Raw genomic sequence first — 20,138 nt, 5'->3', positions numbered from 1 at the left:
TTGGTATATACCTCAAAACTAAGAATGGTTGAGCTCTTTAGGGAAATAAATAAAATATAATACCATGGAACCATTAGACAAATAACAACGAAAAAAATACATGAAATAATAATCTTTTTTCTAAACGTTAATGTCAACGGTTCTCTTCCACTTGTCCGTTCATTGGTCCTAAATCAAAAAGAAAACAAAGAAAAAAAAAATAAGACATATTAGTCATATGAATTTATATTAATATAAATGTAAAGAGAATTATTTTAAATAACAAAATGGTAGAAAATATGAGCAAATTATTTATCACTAAATCATTAGTATGAGTAAATTTTAATTAAATAATTAATTTATCATTAAATTTTTTATTATAGTTAATTTTAGATGATAATTTGGATTTAAAGATAAATTACTCAAATTTTATCATAAAAAACTAATTAATTTTTAGTAGAAATAAATAAATATAAATCAAATTATTCACATATTTAATATAAATTTAAACATATTCATTATATTTTCTAATAAATAATCAAATTTGAAATTTAAATGTAATATTTATATAATAATAATAATAACATAACATTAAATAACCATACTAAATAAATATGTAAAAGCTAATCGGAGAGGGACGTCCCCGTCCCCATAATTTTTTTCTCCCACTCCCACCCCCATTCCCCACCTAATCGGGAAATCCCCGTCCCGATAGGACCCCGTCCCCATGAGAAAATTGGACATCTGTAGCGATAGATCGTGATAAACTATCATCTATGTCTAGTCTATCACAAATAAATGTTGAAATTGTATTATAATTACAAATATTTTTGTATTTAAAAATAGTTTTAGATGAAATTCAAATTAGTCGTATTTTAATTGAACAGAATTTGCTTACTGGTTTTTTTGTGGGTCACCGGTGATGAGCGGTTCAAGTAAGTAGGAGCGCTTCGAAAATATCATGTTGGAGAGAGACAGGAAATTAACTATGAATCTTTTGCTTCCCAATTTTTCAACATTTGTGAGTTTCTCTCGTTTATTTATATTGGTGGAGAACCCTAAATCCTATTGGGATTTCGAACCCTAAATCCTATTGGGATTTCACAGATCTTTTAATTCAATTCAAAACTATTTTTTATATCATAAAATATAATTTAAAAATCGTTCATTGAAAATCCGTAATTATTTTACAAAAGATAATTTAGAAAATCTGAATTTATATATTTTTTTAAAAAGTTTATTAATATTATCTCTTCCTATTCTCGGGTTTCTTCCGTTTTTGTTTTTCTGTATCTATTTTCTGTTTCAAATTTATTTTGGTTTGTACCTTTTCAAATGATTTCAAAATTAAATTTTCATATTGTTTTAAGATATATGCCACAAGAGAATACTTCATTATTATTATTTTTAAATAACAAGCCTTTTTAAAAAAAGAAAAACAGTATTAATAAGAAAATCCTACCTAGAAAAAGCCAACGAGTCTGTAACTGGTAGAAGAATTTAACAACATACAGTATATCTTATTTCTTAAATAAATTTAAATAGTATTAGCTATGGTTAAATTAAAATTCTGATCCAAGATTGAATGGACAAATCTAAACATTTATTGGTTAAATTTGTAATTTAACTATAATTAACATTTCACGAATGTAGTTTTTTAAACATAAATATTTACATTGAAATTTAACATTATTTTTACAAAGTAATGGAAGAAGTAGTAAATAGATCTTTATCTATTTTATTTTAGGAAGCAGTGTAATTTAAATTGTGTGGTGAAATATAATTTTTTAATGAATAGATATTTCATTAAGTTTAAATTATAAATACGTGACATTAGATTATTTATAATGGAACGAAAGAAAAGAAAGAAAACAACAGATGGATTAATAAAATGAAAATATATACATGATGTAATTACAATAAAATAAAAATTATCTTATTATCACATGGAGTAATTGATTGGTGATATTTTGAAATGTTTGACGGATGGAAGAAAAAGGAAAAAAAATATTTTATTTTATTGATTTTTTTTTGTTAAATAAAGAGGTGTTTAATAAACCAAAATTTCATTAAAGGGGAATCTATTATATGCAACAAAATACGGCTAGACTTTCCTATAATTTCGTTAAATAACTAATTGAATTTTGGACCCCTATAATTCATATGTTGATAATTAGTGAAATAAATATATAAAAGTTATACTAATTAACAAAAAGAAAAATTGCAGAGAAATATAGTCAATGAAGAATTGATATAATAAAATTAAATTATGAGAGAATCAAGATGAATAGTTTTTCTATAACATGTTGAAGACAACAACTCGAATAAAATTTTACTAAAATATTGGTGAAATGACATCTTCAATTTTTATCCATATAAAGTATAGGTCGATAATTAGTAAAATAAATATAAATATTGAGTAAAATTAGATAACTAACATGGAAATATAGAAAAGGAAAATAATAAATCTAGTAAAATGAGATTATCGAGAAAGAAAGGAGATGAGTTGAGACTTTAAAATTAAGAATGATTGATGCAAAATAAAAAAATCGAATTAATTTCTACATGATATCCTCTAAAATTTTACACCTCTCTCTTTTTCACAAAAAAAAAAAAAAAAAACCCTCTCTCTCCATATCTCTTCAACATATAAATAAATATTTTATATAAAAGTAAAATTGTAGCCACAAAATCAAATTGAAATCATGATCAAAATCCATTTCACTCCCAGGGTTTGATCATCATTTTAAGTAAAGGTTGCAAAGCTTTGCAACAATGTATGAAATTCGCCAATTAAGTTTGTTGCAAAATTTTACTTGCTTTTTACTTTGTGAATGTTCATATGACTTATAAACAATGAATTGTTTTGTCTAAATTATTTAGCAACTAATTTTCATTACAATGCATCTCAAATATTCTACTTTTTTTCTTTATAAAGGAAAAAAAAAATTCCTCAAAACACACTCTGTTATAATAGCTAACTTTTTTATAATTTAGAAGTGAAAATACTTTTATCGACAAAATTAAAAAAAAAAAAGAAAATAGTACATTTTCCTCAACTAAAATGAGAAAGTTAGGCATATTTAATATATGTAAAAGAAAAAAAATGATTTTTTTCTTTACAATAAAAGAATAAGAACGCGTTAGATATTTATCTAAACTAGTATGTTCTTGAGCGGATCCAAAATTAGCTCCAAGACGTTGGTCTCTAACTAGAAAAATAAATGCTTGAGTTTGAAAAGTTTTTGGTCCAATCGACCCTTGAAACTCACTTGGATAAGCAGTATTATTGAACCAGACAAAACAACAAGTAATAAAACCAAAAACAGATAAAGCACCTAAACTATAAGACAAATAAGCTTCTTGACCATACAAGTGTGCCGTCTATTTTGTCTCTAGTACTGATGATAGCTTTAGTTTCAAACGGAGACAATTTGATCTTCAATAACTACATTTGTAATTTATAATTAATGCTTAATTAAAAATTTAAGTCTATTTAAGAAATATAATAAATTGTAATTATATATATACATATAAGTATTGAAATATTCATATTTTAATACAACTAATATGTGCTATTTCTAAAATGTCTTTTGAACAAAGTTTTTACTAAAAACATTATAAAACATTGACTCATAATTATTTGATTGGATTTTATCTTGAATTTTGATCATTATGAAATTAATGACACGTTTCGAGAGTGATTTTAAAAATATAGTAAATAAAAATTCGAATATAGTTAATTGATTGCGGAGAATATAATAAGTAGAAATTATAAAAGAGAAAAAGAGAAGAAGGAAAAGGAAAGGAATGGAAAACTGAAAAGAAGACGCCCAAATAAAAAGGACACGACTCGACTTGATTGTGAAGCCTCGTGGATTGATTGTATGTTTGTAAAATTTTTTAAAAAAAAGGAAAAAGAAAAGAAAATGATTTTCCAAAGAGGCAATTTTCACTTTCGTCAAATTTAATTTTTTTAGTTATTATTTGGTTGGGTTTAAATACGTCGCTGTCTTCTCTCCAAGCCCTCCCATGGTCTGATACACAATCCTGTTTGGCTTCTCCTTCCCATGATTATTGCAGATCAGGTCGCAACCACCACCATTTCAACTCTTCCTCACTTTCTATTCTAGGGTTTATGCTCTCCAACTCTCATGTCTTCTGCCCTTACCACTGCTTCTTCCTCCTCTTCCCCTCTTTCCTCTAAACCCTGCTATAATTCCGACTGTAAGGAACTCAGACCTGACCGCTCCAGAAAGGGATGGCGTCTTCGCACCGGCGACTTTGCCGAGCTCTGCGATCGATGCGCGTAAGTCTATCTTTCTACTTTTTTTTCTTTTCTTTTCTTTTTTCCCATCTCACTCGGTCTGGTCTAGTTATGAGTTTGGAGTATTTTATTTGGGCGTGTTTGGAATTTTGTTTGCTTGGTTTAGTGCAGGTTAGAGGGAGGGGCGTTTCCTTTGCCCCTTCCACTTCAATCGCCGTTTTTTATGAAGATGTTTTAACATTGGTTCCATTCGTGGGTTCTTCTTCTTCTTTTTCTTTTTCTTTTTCTTTTCATGTTTATCAAGTTTCGAGTTTTACGGTTTGAGGTTCTGAAGATTGGTTTACAAAGCTTAACGACTTACGGTTGTAGTTTGTTCTAGAGAGTTTTCCGACTTGTGTTTTGGGATTGAACACTAAATTCAATTTTCATTGCAAGATTTGTTTTTCAATCACCTGTGAAAGTTAGTGGGTTCCTGTACTGATTAGAAGTTCTTTTGTTACAGCTGAAGGCTGGACTGAATATGATATTCACGAAGTGATTGTTGTTTTTTTTTCCTGCTTCGAAATTATTTCCCTTCTAGGAAGCGGCACTAACTTATTAATATTTATGGCAATTTTTTTTCTTACATGTATCTTATCTTCAAGGCGACAGTTTCTTTGGATAGCCATATATATGATGGATTAAGAGCGCTGAACAATGTATTTAGAACATTGAATATCTATAGTATTTGATATGATGCGTGCATGTTGATGGATTTATCACTTTTTGATTAAGAGTGCTGAAATATTGGATGTTAACAGATATCATACGATGGTTCATAGTTGGTTTTTGATGAGATGATTTTTTTTTTTTTTTTTAAATAAAAAGGATTATGTTGATTGAAATTCGTCTATGCTTATGAGTGGTTACATTTTCTTGTAACACTGTTAATAAACTACTCAATAAGACTCGGAAAATTTTAACAACTCTGTTCAAATTCATTTTTTTTTAGTTCTGCTTACGAGGAAGGAAGATTCTGTGAGACTTTTCACTTGAATGCTTCTGGTTGGAGGTGCTGCGAATCCTGTGGAAAGGTGAGCTTGAAATGGTTAACGTGACCATGCATCTCCTAATCTTTACTTTTGGTTTATTTTATACATATATACTCATGAAAAGTCTCTGTCTCCAGCGGGTTCATTGTGGGTGTATCGTTTCAGCTCATGCATTCACCTTATTGGATCCTGGGGGTATCGAGTGCATGACATGTGCACGGAAGAATGTAATCATAGTAAGGATGCATCTGGCTATTGTTAATTCTTTCATTGATATTTCTTTTAATTGTTCATATGTTTTTTTGATCTGTTTGTTTGGTTGTGACTTTTTTTTTTTTTGAATATAGTTATCTGGTTGTGACTTATAAGTAAAATATTGCCATTTGAAGTTTCTTTAGTTAAAACTTTTGTGGAGACTATCCTTTTTACACGTGGAAACTTTTTTATGAGAGATTCTGTCTCAATGCTGATGCAGTAATTGCATCTCTTTGTAAACAGTAACATTGATTTCACAAGGAAACCTCCTGGTGAAAGTGGAAATTACAAAGGCAATACTTAAATTTTTGTTTTCAAGTCTGGCCATGATAGTCACCTTTATCTAAATTAAAAGTTGAAATTGATGTGATATGAGTTGACAAAGATATCTTTTTCTCAACAAGCCTCTAACCAATTCTGATACCTTTCCATAATCCTTACTATGTTTTTTGTGGCTTGCTTTCTAGTGTTTATTTGTTAGGCTTTATCTTTTTATTGTTAAAAGTGATCCTCAGTTTGTAATTTTAGGCATTAACTTTTGAAATTTTCGTTAAACCCAGTTTTCTATCTTGGGTTCATTCTCCAGTGTTGCGGTTCATGCATGTGCAGCTTATGGAATTATAAGTTAACATTAGTTTGATTGAATTCCAACATAATTCCAACATAACATTAGTTAATTTTAGGCATTCCACATTCTAAGTCAACTTTCTCGTTTTTGGTTCAGCCACTAAATCCAGCCTGGCCACCGTCTTTGCTTTTCCATTCGGCTTTTCCCGACAGACTAAAAGACCTATCTGTTAAAAATTGGAGCCAGTTGGCTGGATCAGGTCCTGTACCATGGCGCCAAGCTCCCAGTATGTTCAATTCTTCTCTCCCTTCTGGTGAATTGCATCACAGAGCACCTTATGAAGTTGACATATCAGCTGCACTTAACAAACTCAATACTAGTGAAAGGTTGCCCGTATCTTTAGAAAAAAGAAAAAACGAAGACTTCTCTGATAGGTACTTGAATGGCTTGAAGCAATGTGGACAGGATATATGTGAAAATGGGACTGCAGGTGTGTATTTTTCTTTCAATATTTTATGTTTTGAAGATGAGTAGATAATTAATATAATGCTGATATGTAGTCACCATTCGTTTTGGTGAGAGCAATGTTTTAGTTATTATGAACTCCAAGTGTTGGCTAAACCTGATTACTGATATTGTGTAGGAGGCATTAAATGCGAGGATAAACCTAGCTCATGTTCTAATATGCCACAACAGTCTAGCTTTGTGAAGGAGGATTCATCTACTACACAATATGGTTTGAATGTACCTTATGCACCTCCAAATGAACCAAGTGCTCGGGGTAGGATTTCTGGAACTCATTTGAGACCAACTCCACTATCTTCTCTGCCAAAGCAGATCCATACCAATTTGCAAAATGGAGCTGACTCGTCTAACGAAACACAGTTGCGCAATGGAAGGCCTAAAGGAGATTCACGTGGAAAGAATTATTTGCTTCCGCGATACTGGCCTAGATTTACTGACCAAGAACTACAACAAATATCTGTCGAGTATCCTTCCACCGATACAATCTTGGATAATTTTAAAACATAAAATAAAATTGTTCGTAGTTGTTGAAGGCTTGTAACTCTGATTACTTGGGTTCTTACTCCTTTGAAGCATTTCAGTTAAATTCTAGCTGAAATATTCAAGGATCTTCAAGTTTCTTTACATAATTTTGTCAAATTTTTTAGAAGTATCAAACTAATATCCTTTAGGGATGGAAACGGACCACCGAACCGAACCGAATTTTCTAATATGTGAAATCAAACCGAACCGAACCGAACCGCATGATTCGGTTTTGGCATTTTAAAAAAAATCTATGTTATATATATATTTTTTAAATTAAAAACGGTTTGGTTCGGTTTTAAATTCGGTTTTACCTTTTTATATATATATATATAGAGTTAAAAACGGTTCAATTCGGTTTCAAATTCGGTTTCCAAAATTGAAACCGAACCAAACCGAATTAATTCGGGTCCAAAATTTCTTCAAATTGGACCGAAACGCATTTTCGGTTTCATTGGGTTTCGGTTCGGTTCGGTTCAATTTTAGAATCGGTTCGGTTTTTGCGGTTTTAATGACCACCCCTAATATCCTTGACAATATTCAAGCTCAAATTCTGTAATTACTCCATTGTTTGAGAAAATGTTGAGCGCTAGTGATGCTGGGCGGATTGGGCGTCTGGTGCTTCCTAAAAAATGTGCAGAGGTGAGCAGTCAATTTCTAGTGTCTATTGGGGTTTTTTCTTTGGAAGTTTTGAAGTAGCCATTGTTTTTCAATGCTTGAAGGATAGCTTATTCATTGTTTCATTTCGAAAGCTTTCTAAGACTTTTGGATGAAGTTGTTAAAAAGCTAATCTCTATTTAGCTGTATTTGTGTTTGTATCTTTTCACTGCCTTTGGGAGTTTGTATCTTTTGAACATTTATTCCTTTTCATTATATCAATGAGAAGTTATTTCTTGTTTTTTTTAAAAATACTATTTCTTGTTTCTATTTGTGAGTTCAATATATATATTACTGTCTAATTTTGATTGCAAGTTATATATGTATAAGCCAGTTTTCTGTAAGCAACATAGACTGAAAATTTTAGTGGTTTCAATCTTTCTAGCATAGTAACTGTATCTCTACTGTTGTACCTCATAGTTAACTGAGTTCTTAAAGGCAAACACCTAAACTTAGTGAAAATGCTTGCTGCTTTGATTGTTATGCATTTTTGTTTTGTTATTTTGCTTCATCTATGGATAGATTTTATGTGGTCGTTCTGTCATCAATCAGTTAGTTATTGTATACTTTCATCATGCAGGCCTATTTTCCATCAATTTCCCAGCCCGAGGGATTACCTCTAAAAGTACAGGATGCAAAAGGAAAGGAATGGATATTTCAGTTCCGTTTTTGGCCCAACAACAATAGCAGGATGTATGTTCTTGAGGGGGTTACTCCTTGCATACAGTCCATGCAACTGCAAGCAGGTGACACAGGTAAGCATATAACAAGAAGAGAATATGTAACTCTCATCAGCAATCACACACCACAGTTTGTTAACAATTAGGTTTGATTGAAAGCAATTCGTAATCTTTTTGTATGCTTGCAATGCCATCAAATTGCCAAGGCCGGTTTGATCTATGTTTTAAGTTCTGTATCTACAGAACTAAGGCTGTTTCCTTGTAATTTCTATGAACGTTTGTTTTTTTAAGTCTCTCTTACTCAAACTTAGACTACTAAAAAATATATTTCAAAGCTCTCTTCTATATTTAAAATTTTGGCAAAGATTTTAAGAATAATCAAATAAAGGAACGCTACAAAATATTGTAATTGTTGATACTGAGGTTATTTTAAATATGTAAAACTTACAACAAAAATGTTGCTGGGTAGTTTTGTTTTTGTTTTTGTTTTTTTTAAGGGTTTCCTGTATTTATGTTCTCTCATGTGTCCTTTATGTAGAAAAATGGAATTTATTTTCTTTCAGGATTTTCAGGCTTGTAGTGGTTTCCAACGTGGTTTTAGAAACCTTCCTATCGCAATTCTATAAAAAGGTTCTTAAAAAAGTAATTTGTAAAACAAATTGCTAAATAGCTCCAAAATGTATATCAAACAACCCCTAATTGATACATGATTCGATACTGATTTTCTTCAATGCTGCAACTTATATATTAACTCTCTTTTTTAATCAAACCATAAATTTTATTTTATATGATATGATATATTGCATACGGTCTCACTCATGTTATGGGACTGAAATTTTCTTTCACATCATCAGTGACATTTAGTCGGCTAGAGCCAGAAGGGAAGTTGGTTATGGGTTTCAGAAAGGCCTCAGCAACGGCTGATCAGGTTATCCATTTTCAAGATAGCTCTTGGCTTTTGTGTATGTTGAAAATTTTGAGTGAGATCCAGCATCTTAATGCCATTTGGATATGGAAGTTAAATGCATTATTTTGTATGTAAAACATTACATGGATTCATTATGTGTAAAGATCTTTCATCGTTCACTTCTTTTGGGCGATTGATCTACATTAAAAACATCTAAGTTGCTATAATTTTGCACCTGAGACTGGAGACAGAGTATTCTAATTGAGTTCCTAAGTTTTAGGTTGTTGAAAATGTTGACATTAGTGCTTACTGGAAAAAATTTGCAAATATTTACAACTAAACGAGAATTTGAATGCTTGTCTGCAAATATTCACATGTAACTTCACTTATTGAGTAAGTAATCGTCATAGCAGGTTTTTGTGATATAACTTCAAACTTATTGAGTAGTTACATTTTCCAGATCATGTCTAAGTTTAAGCATGAGTTCCCATTTTTCTTTACCATCAAAACAGACTGATTTTATCTAAAAATTGCTTGTGTTTTAACTCTGTATTTTCTTTGACAGGAAAATGAAACAAACAAGACCAAGAATGGAGCTCCTGTACATGGAGATGTCAGTAATATAAAAGTTAAAGTCAGTAAAGTTTCATTTGCTATCCATTACTTTAAACAATAACTACTGGATCACCTTTCTTTTCATTAATCAACCAGGCTGAACTGGCTGATCCTAATTCGTGGACAAAAGTTGATAAGTCTGGATACATAGCAAAAGAGGTCTTGGGAGCCAAACCTTCAATTTCTAGAAAGAGGAAGAACAGCACCCTAGGTTCTAAGAGTAAGCGCCTTAGAATTGACAATGAGGACATGATTGAGTTGAAGATAACTTGGGAAGAAGCTCAAGGATTGCTTCGGCCTCCTCCGAACCAAGTTCCAAACATTTTGGTTATTGAAGGTTTTGAATTTGAGGAATATGAGGTATAACTTTCGACAACTATCTACTTATGATTCCATGTATTCATTATGAGCATTTCAATTCCTTGTGAACTGAAAATAAATATATCCTTCTTTTGGTGCTCATCACGGAATGGAATACTTCGGGTATGATGATTTGAATACCAGCAACTGGTTATATATGACCCTTGTAGTTTGCTTATGTTGACAGTCATATGACTGATGGAAGTGAACTATTGCAGCCAAATACTATTTGCAAAATGTTGGAGCTACCCTTATCTCTGGGCAAAATGTTGGCTCTGGCCAACTTTAATTCCAGGAGTTACCCTTATGATTTTGTGCATAGTAACTAGTTGGAAATCCTTTTTGTCACCCTTTGGTTTTGTGGGATAATTTATTCTCATTCTTTTGTATTGACTTCTTCAATATATAGTTGCATATCCAAAGGAAAAAAAAGCTAGAAGCTATTTTCACATTCTAATTCGTGTGTTCTAAACTTAAGTTTGAAATGCTCCTCACTGCTCCGGGATTCAGAAAACTTTGCTTTTATGTCATGAATTAGAATGATCGTGACAATCATTTTGGATCGATCCAAACCGATGTCCAATAAAGAACAATTCATCGATTTTTATTTGGTTTGATTTATTATTGTTTTTGTTTTCGGTTTTTGGTATTTTCTTTTTTTCTTTCCACTTTTGTTTTGATTGGGTCATTTTTGCTATTTTTTAAATTAAAATTAGGTCTATTTCTTCCCCCCTTAAGATTGAAATTGGACATTTTTGTTTCTTTTTTTTCTTTCTTGGCACTTTTCTACGTACAGAAACATACCCACTCCATAATAATTGGATTTTCCCCCTCTAAACAACCAATCTTTATGCATGATAATAATTAAAAAACGACCGAACCAATACTTTTTTGTTTTCTCTAATACAAACCAAGATGTCCAATTTTATACTAAAAAATCAAACCAAACTAGTGGATTGGTTTGATTATTCGGTTTTTTGTTGCACTCCTAGCAGTCTTTGCTGCAGCGCCGCGTTGATTATTTTTTTGACATTGCATGCCCGAGGTTCAACTTGCAGAGTGGCGTGCATTTCAGCTTTAAGATTAGAGTTGAAGTAATTAGTGTGATTATATGATGTCTACTTTATGCTGCATGTATTTTAGGGTGATGGTAACATCAATATTCCGGCTTATGTTATTACAGGAGGCACCTGTACTTGGGAAGCCAACAATTATACCTCCTGATAATACAGGGTAAATGACCTCTCTTTTCTGGTGGGTTGATGACTTTCGTGTAGCTTTTCTGCATTGTCACGATGTTCATTTTTTCTGCATTGTGTGCTTTGCCTACTTTGGGGCAGGACTGGCTGATTTCTCATTTTGTTACTGAAACTTCTGTCTGTGTGTGTGTTGCTTTTTTTTTCCTTTTCTTTTCTCCTTCCCCTTCCTTTCTTTCTTCGTTTCCTCCCTGTTCTTATATTTGAAAACTAGCACGTGTCTTATGGCTTTCTTGTTTTTCTTCCCGTGGTTATGACATTTCACTATACATAGCATTGGCAAGTCTGTAAGTAAAATATATATTATCCTTGTGCATTCCAAATACTTTGGTTCATTTTCAGTGAAAGGATTCAATGGACGCAATGTGAAGACTGTTTGAAGTGGCGAAAATTGCCGGCCAGTGCTCTTCTTCCCTCAAAATGGACTTGTTCTGACAACTCATGGGACCCTGAGAGGTAGAAAGGATGAATTATTCTCTATTGATTTCTCTAGTGTAATTTATTTATTTTTATCACAAGGAGATCTAAGACAGCACAAAGTAGTATTTTTCTCTTCATCTCAGTGCAGACGTAATGTAGAGAGAGGAGCTTTCTGCTATTTTCTCCAATATGTTTATTTATTGTTTGGGCTTATCATGTCATCATGGTGCTGGTACTAGAGGTTAATTATTTAATCCCCTTTGGTCAATGAAATGGGATTTGATATGCCGTGGTAATGTTGTCCGACATGTTTCCTTAGAATTCATGGTCCCTTCAGGGCACTTTCTTGAAGGAAAGGATTAAAATGTACTTGTGGGAGTTTGTAGGAGGAATTATGTCGATGTTTCTGATGTAGTCAGAGTGGCCTTCGTGGATTTTACTTATATAATTCTCTCTGCCACTAGATCTTTTTGCTCAGCAGCGCAGGAGTTGTCAACAGAGCAGCTGGAAGAACTACTATCCCCGGGCAATTCAGGTGTCAATTGTTTAAAATAAAAAACTGATCGTATCTTCATGCATAAATGAATCTCAACTGATTTGATTATAGACGGTTCTCTGATTTTTGTTCATTTCTCTTATTAATATTTTGTTTCTTATCCAATGTCCCTAATCTGTTTGCTATTCATAGTTGCTCCTGTCAAGAAAATGAAGGCTGCCAAACTAGAATCAGATAGTGTTGATGCTCTGGAAGGACTTGATACACTTGCAAATTTAGCCATTTTAGGAGAGGGTGAGGCAGGCCAGGGACCTGGCCAAGCAACTACAAAGCACCCTCGCCATAGACCTGGATGCTCATGCATAGTATGCATTCAGCCACCTAGTGGGAAGGGCCCAAAACATAAGCAGACATGTACCTGTAATGTGTGCCTGACAGTAAAGCGTCGGTTCCGAACATTAATGCTTCGACGTGAAAAAAAACAATCTGAAAAGGAAGCAGAAACTACCCGCCAAAGGCATCCATTTCAGGATGAAATGTTCCTGGATAGATCAATGGATGATGACTCTCTTACTTGCAGTAATACAAGTACAAGTAAGTTGATCGAGGAAGGAAAAATGAACGATGGCTCTGATGAGGATCCGAATAGGAACAAGCCATCCACTTCACCTTTTAAAGGCCAAATCGATTTGAATATGCAGCCCGAGCGAGAGGAAGAGCTATCACCAGGTTCGGATTCTGGAAGCATGATGAAAATGCTTCAAGATACTGGGGACAGGTTTCTTGAGCAGCAGAGGTCGAACTCTGGTGGCACTCGGAGTTCATCAAGCGATCCATTAGAACCTGGAGGGGAACGCGAACACAAAGGTGAGAGTAGTAGCAATGTCATTGATCTCAGTAGCAGCAATTTAGATGCTGACAAGGACCATCCTGCAACCTTGTCCTTGAATGCATCCGCATCCATGTCAGCCACGGGTTAAATTAAAACAATTTACTTACATGCGGGTACTTCATATATACATTGCATTGGTGGGTCAGTTTTTGTTGTACATTCATCCACGCTGGCCTTCATCAAATTGCAAATCTGTACATAAAGAGCGTTAGGAAATGTTAAACAAGATCGAGAAACCTATAGGGTTTAGACACCTCTCTCAGTAGTAGCGTTAGATGACAGAGGAATGCTGTGCAGGGAACCAAACTTATGAAATCTCTTATTGAATCAACAATCTGACATTAGGAAAGCATAGAATGATTACTTCGTGTGCACAATTATTAACAGCTGAATTTGATTGATTTATTTTTGAGGCAAACCAGAATTTGATTTTCAGTACTGTTGAAATGGAAACTGGTTTTCAAGTTTGGCTCTGATTCCATAAATTGACAATTCCAAGTAGTTTTTCTCCTTTATTTTTATTTGTTTTGGATTTTCCCCTTTTCAATAAACCATTTAAATGAACATTTTTGTCAACAAAATCCCGGAAAAATATATCTCTGGAAAAATAATTATTTTTTCTATAGTTTCTGGGGCTATTTCTCATTTATCTCCGATTTCGAATATCACACTTTTTTTCTTTGAAGTTTAAATTTTGTTTTAATTTAGTCTCTAGGATTTATACTTCTAATTTTAATTATTTCACTAAGCCCATAAGAAAACACACAACTTACCTAATAGTAATTCTTTACCACAAATGTTATCATTGTATTTTTATAAACATATCTTTCAAAAATTTCATTTTCCTCATATTTGGAATGGTAGTGACATGCTAAAGAATGATATAATTTCTTTTTGTAGTATAATAAATGAGGTACGGAGATTTAATCTCCAACTTCAAAAGAGGACATATATCAACTCGTGAGCTATGTAGCAGCAGATGAATATGTTTGGAATAATGATGTGATGTACTCTTCATTTTTTAGTCAAAGTTATACTTTGAGAATTTAACTTCTGTCAAAAAAAAAAGAATTAAAGTATACTGAAAATAAAGAATTTTGTTGTATTATATAGTGGTAATCATTCACATCGGTTTGTTTTCGGGTGTTGAGATCAATCGTCTTATCAGTTTTAATATTTTATATATAATGTTTTTAATACTAACAACTAAGTCGTTGTAGTATAGTGGTGAGTATTCCCGCCTGTCACGCGGGTGACCCGGGTTCGATCCCCGGCAACGGCGAATTTATTTTATTCTTCTTATTCTTTTTTTCCTAGCTCAGCGGACCTAACCTGGGTTTGCACCTCTGTTTTTGAGCTCCTTCTCGCGCCCTTGTGACCCGCGGCAAAGAAAGTGGAATCCTTAATGCTGGAGCGCTCTCCCCCTAGGGCTTCTCCTTCTTAGCCTCTTTCTCATTATTCCACAGTTTCTCTATGGTAATCGTAGTGCATTTGCACAAGTATTTGAATCTTGATCAAGTTGATGGATTCAGCTTCTGAAATACTTCTACTTTCTTTTCTGAAATTTTGTACCGTGACTCTTTCCATTTCAGCTCTGGCATGAAAACCAACGAGGCCGAGCGTGTGCTTCGCTTCAATTCGACAAGAGGTTTAATTTTCCCACTTCACCATCGGCCTCCTACTTAGTTGCACCAAACATTAGTCCAGTATTGTGTGTGGTGAGTGAGTAATTTTCCCTGCTTTGAATATTTGATGACTTGCATGAGCCAGTCTCCGTTCTGTGGTAGGGCAAGCACACAGTGAAGTATCAATCAAAACCTACACTCCATCTCTTCCTATAGTCTCGTTCTTCCCCACTCGACTTTTCTAAGGAAATCCGCCGATTCATTATACGGTTCCTAAATCTGCTTATTCATGTGGTAGAGCTACATAAAAGGAGCTCACTCAACTCAACCTATATACCCTTTCTTGCCTCAGACTCTTTTACTGGTTTTATGGCTTGCGATGGGAATTTTTCTAGCTTGGCAAGGGTGTATGCGCTTTCCTTGCTAACGGAGATCCGCTTGTCTTGTGTCTATGCCTCGGCTTCGGAACATGGGCGTAGGGATTCGTTTTTATATCTCAAACAGCTGCATAGTAAGATGAGAGATAAATGGGTAGTATGGGGGGCTTTATTCAGTACTCTTTTTGATTCTGAAAAGACCACCAGAGGCAAGGGTAGGCAGAAGACCGGGGGTTTGGAGGGAACTACTAAAGGGATGTGCATAAAAAGGTCCATATTTTCCAGCGAAAACTTGCAAGTGCCGGAGGTAGCTGCATTAGAGACTCAGCGGGTGTCATTGTTTAGCATTCTAAAGAAGTAGGTGGCCACGGATCTGGAGATTCCTATTCTCGAATGAGATCATTCGAGAATAGTCGCTTTGAGAGGAGCAAGATAAGAGGTCGTTTTTTTACTTCTCTCCAGTATGCGCCCTTCCGCTGGATTGAAAAATCATCCTTATTTCCTAGTCCACACCCGCACTTGCAGTCAAAGAACTTACTTAAACTTAGTGCTTGCTCGACCTCGACCTACTCCCTTTGTCTAGGGAAGCAGAGTGAACTACAGGAGCTCCTATCGAGTATGGCAGATAGGCGGATAGAAGGATTTTCCTACAAAAAGAACTCGCTAATTAAATAATGGAATATGGATTGTAGCCTGGCTCGTTTCGTTGGAAAAACCAACGCAAATATCATATTGACTTTCTCTCACCCTACTTCTAAGTCTCGATAGAAAAGATTGGAGAAAGTGACTTTATGAAATTCTCTCCTTTCTAAAGCAGCGCAAGGCGGCCCCCCCCAGAACGCTAAAAAGGTGGGGGAACAAGAGTTGTCATGATAGGAAAGAGAAATTACTGAAAGAAACCAACGATTCTCTCTTCTTAAATAACCTATATCTTCCACACTTAATCAACATTTGATAGATTATCCAACCCCGAGCAATCTTAGTTATTGGTGGGGGTTCGGTCCATTAGCAGGTCTTTGTTTAGTCATTCAGATAGTTACTGGCGTTTTTTTAGCTATGCATTACACACCTCATGTGGATCTAGCTTTCAACAGCGTAGAACACATTATGAGAGATGTTGAAGGGGGCTGGTTGCTCCGTTATATGCATGCTAATGGGGCAAGTATGTTTCTCATTGTGGTTCACCTTCATATTTTTCGTGGTCCTCCTTCAACAAGCCGGTGGTGTAGGCGAGGTTCCTTTGATAGCACTGCTACGAGCAAACTTAGTTTGTAAGGAAGGGGGGAGTGGGGGGGGGAGGGAGAGAAAGAATATATATAGTAAAGGTGTGTCGCGAGGCGAAGTGGCTGTTTAATTTCATAGTTCATCTTGACTTGAGTGAAGCGATCGAAGTCTTTAGATGATACTTGACACTTGGAATTAAGAAAAAAGATACGGAGAAGAGAGAAAGGAAAAGGGAAGGCAAATACTTCTGCTTTTCTCAAGGCAATCGGAATAGAATGTGGCCGAACAGCTTAGCAAAGTCCCTGCCCAAATTTAGATCTTAGGTCTTCTTTTAACTTCAGAGCACCACCGAGAACAAATGATGGAAATATTTCGGAATGCACATGTCACCCCAGACATTTCACCCGAGAGATTGGCCAGGTTAGTGGACAGATTTTGGCTCTGCTTCAACCTCGTGAGAGGTGATTGTACCAGTAGCAAAAGAAATCTCAGTCTCAAGAGGTACCATATCATATGTGTAACGAAAACGGACATGACACAGCAAGTTGCTAGTATAACTTGCTCACACAGGGGTCTGAAAGCTTTTCAGTCAAGACTGGTCGGGGCTCTGGAGAGGTGTCGTATGATAGTTGTGGTACATAACGTCCTTACTAGATGCGTATACGCCTATCTTCTATGCGTTCCTTCGCTATTCTTAGTGCTACTTCCCTTGTTTACTGAGGACCAAGGGGGATCTCGTTGGCTGACGAAATGGGAAAGGTGCACTCTTGGAAAGAGCTTCGCAGTGGGATGAAACACATAATGCATATACGGAAACAAAGTGTCCCTCAAGACCGAGAGCCGAAGGTGTCACTTAACACTTCTTCCGATCTTTCCATGTCATCTATGTTATTCGGTCCATCAGAGCTTGGAACATAGAGGAGAAATCATCTGTATCTGTTATAGGGACACCCTTCCCTTCTTTAGAGTTCTCTTTCATCTTCGACTCCCTTTGTTTTCATTCCATCGGGCCATGACACATATAGAGAACGATATGATTCCTGTTAGAAGGACACCTTCGCCAAACCTTCCCTGTGGGTCGTTAATAGAATATGCGAAAACCCGAACTTTCTGTCTTCTCACAGCTCTTTATCCATCATGCTAGCGAAAAAAGTGAAAGTGCGACGGGCTCCTCCATGAGAAAAGGGATTCCTTAGTTAATAGGATATGTCCTTTAACTTGGAAGATTGGAAAACCTTGGTCGTCCTTCGGACTTTAGTTAGCATCGAGTCGGAAGAATAGGAAAGAAAAGAGTTTCAATATTGAAACAACATTGGATAAAGGAAGTCTTCGTTCATTCAACGACATTATTGACCGGTCTAGGCCTTTCTTGATCAGGGAGTTGCTGCCCAAAATCGAATGCGGTTACGGTAAGAAAGTCTATTAGTACACAACACTCGTTTATAAAAGGCGATCCTAAGGGAAGAAGAATGAAAGGGATAAGGCTACAAGAAGAACCTAGAGAGGAAGCTCCACCGAAAGAAGAAGAGGAAATAAGTCTTTTCTGTTAGCAAAAATCCTGTGAGAAAACCATTTCAAGCTCTCTTTCTTGTATCCCTAATAGTCTTAAGTCAAAGTGAAACCCGACCAGTCAGTAACTCTTTTCAGCCAGTACGTTCTATTTCACTTGCGGTAAGAGTTCAACCCAATCAAATGGCACTAGCAGGCTCGAGAGCCCTTTGTTCTCTAGTCGAAAAGTGTAACGTGTGAAATAGAAAAGTCTTCCTTTAGCTTAGCGAGAGATGCAAGAAGGGGTTGTGACAGTGCACTAGATAGCTACGCATAGGGCCTTGAACAGACAAAGCAATTCGACGATTTGATGCCAGAGGCGCAGCGGCAAGGCAATCTTGTCTTCATTTCAAAGTTTGAGCTATGAAATAAGAAGACTTTATTTCAAAATTTTTGGAGTACCGCGTACATACTTGATCATCAGAGTGGTGAAAAAGTCTCTGCCATTTAGAGGCCTCACTATCGTTTAGTAGAGCTAGAATACGGTGGACTATGATTCATAGTTAAGAATCTTCTATACCGCTGTACCGTTATATGTTCAGATAGGCGCCCGCCCCCGTAAGCCAGTGTCCATATCTTCATGAAATGCAAATTGGTAGACGGGTGGGACCAACCCTTTTATCCCGGTGAACAATGTTCCACTGATTAGGCAGGGACAGGATTCGAACCTAAAGTCTTCAGGTCATGGGCCTGATGAGTCGACCAATTCCTCTACTCCGCTTCTTCTCTTTATCTTTCTTTCACTATTTTTACCCCCGGGGTTACTTGGCCGGTTTCGAACCAGCGCTTAGTAAGTTAGGCCAAGACCCCTTGTATAGGTTGAAGCTTCAAAGCGGACCTTCTTATTAGAGAAAGGAGAAAGGGCTTTTTCACTTGCTTACTAGGGTTGGCAGCTAAATTCAGTCTTCGATGACTACTCTTGACTCCTACTCCTTCCTTGAGGAAGGGGATTACTAAGCCGAATCCGAATCTAATAAGGGAAAGGTAGATTGTGGCTAACATTATTTCGAACCGGTGCCCTTTGTCAAACTCAAACTATCCATCGCTGTAGGATTCCTATTCAAGATCAAGAATCACACGTAGAAATATGAAGATTTGACTTTTAGGGAGGTAGGGGTGGTATCATATAATCATATATCTTATATATATAAGATAAGACCAGTGTTTTTAACCGAAGCATGGTATGCCTATTTTAGAGTTGTCCTTACTTTGCTAACCGTATAGGGATATGAATCTCAACAAGCTTTCTTCTTATTGTACTCTATGCTGGAATTTTTTCCTACCACCGAAAAAAGAGAGGCCGATCTCGGGTCAGAAATATTTCCATTTCATTCCACTTTTCACTAATGAACAAAACCTGAGACAACAAGCCTCCTAGTCCTAGTGGGGAATAAACAAGGGATCCCAAAACAGAATAAAAGACTGGCTTCTTTCATTTGTGTAAGATAAAGGAGCCCATCTCTCTGAGTCATACTGAGGGGTATCCCAAGCATCTAAGTCAAGGAGTAAGGTAGCCTATGCATCATTTCCACGGTCATGAGCTCTTGTGCTGAGTGAAATCTCTTTTCTGACCTTGATTTACTACACCTTGTTGGCACCCTTTCACCATAAAAGAAAAAGTCCAATATGGTCGGAAATGCAAATCTTTAGCTCTCCCCTGTCGTTGAAAATTGAGTGTGGCATTCTATGCAGTGAAGATATTATTGAAAAATATCTGAGCGATCTCGTTGCAAAAAATAGGCGATGCCATTGAATCTGTTAGAGGAAGGCTAGAAGAGAGTAGCTCATGCCCGACAAAGTCCGATCGATCTGATTTGACTATTCTATAACATTTCATTTTGAAAAGTTCTGTTAGGTTCTTAGTAGCAGTCGACGACTTTACTTCACATAGCTTTTCGTCTCCTTGATAGCTGGAAGTTCTCCAAAAGTATGAA

General features: G+C 35.3%; 1 protein-coding gene and 1 non-coding gene across 3 annotated transcripts; both read left to right on the top strand.

The window, feature by feature from the left end:
* Positions 1–3,964: 3,964 nt before the first annotated feature.
* On the top strand, positions 3,965–13,848 carry LOC120072542 (B3 domain-containing protein Os07g0563300-like). Of its 2 annotated transcripts, none has more exons than XM_039024930.1 (14): positions 3,965–4,288; positions 5,238–5,319; positions 5,415–5,513; positions 6,257–6,590; positions 6,744–7,089; positions 7,693–7,789; positions 8,385–8,559; positions 9,339–9,412; positions 9,957–10,004; positions 10,103–10,366; positions 11,550–11,599; positions 11,965–12,078; positions 12,507–12,577; positions 12,731–13,848. In XM_039024930.1, the coding sequence occupies exons 1-14, from the start codon at positions 4,134–4,136 to the stop codon at positions 13,516–13,518; spliced, it is 2,697 nt and encodes an 898-aa protein (XP_038880858.1). In that variant the 5' UTR covers positions 3,965–4,133; the 3' UTR covers positions 13,519–13,848. The 2 variants fall into 2 exon arrangements, with proteins under 2 accessions (XP_038880858.1, XP_038880857.1); XM_039024929.1 differs by having other exon boundaries at positions 3,966–4,288; positions 9,957–10,025.
* Positions 13,849–14,640: 792 nt separating this feature from the next.
* TRNAD-GUC lies at positions 14,641–14,712 on the top strand. The gene has a single exon. It is a non-coding gene; the product is annotated as a tRNA-Asp (tRNA).
* The last annotated feature ends 5,426 nt before the right edge of the window (positions 14,713–20,138 follow it).

The sequence above is a fragment of the Benincasa hispida genome, chromosome 3 (assembly GCF_009727055.1).
Source record: "Benincasa hispida cultivar B227 chromosome 3, ASM972705v1, whole genome shotgun sequence".
NCBI lineage: Eukaryota > Viridiplantae > Streptophyta > Magnoliopsida > Cucurbitales > Cucurbitaceae > Benincasa > Benincasa hispida.
Note: the sequence above shows the minus strand (reverse complement) of the source record. Positions and strands in the feature narration are given on the sequence as shown.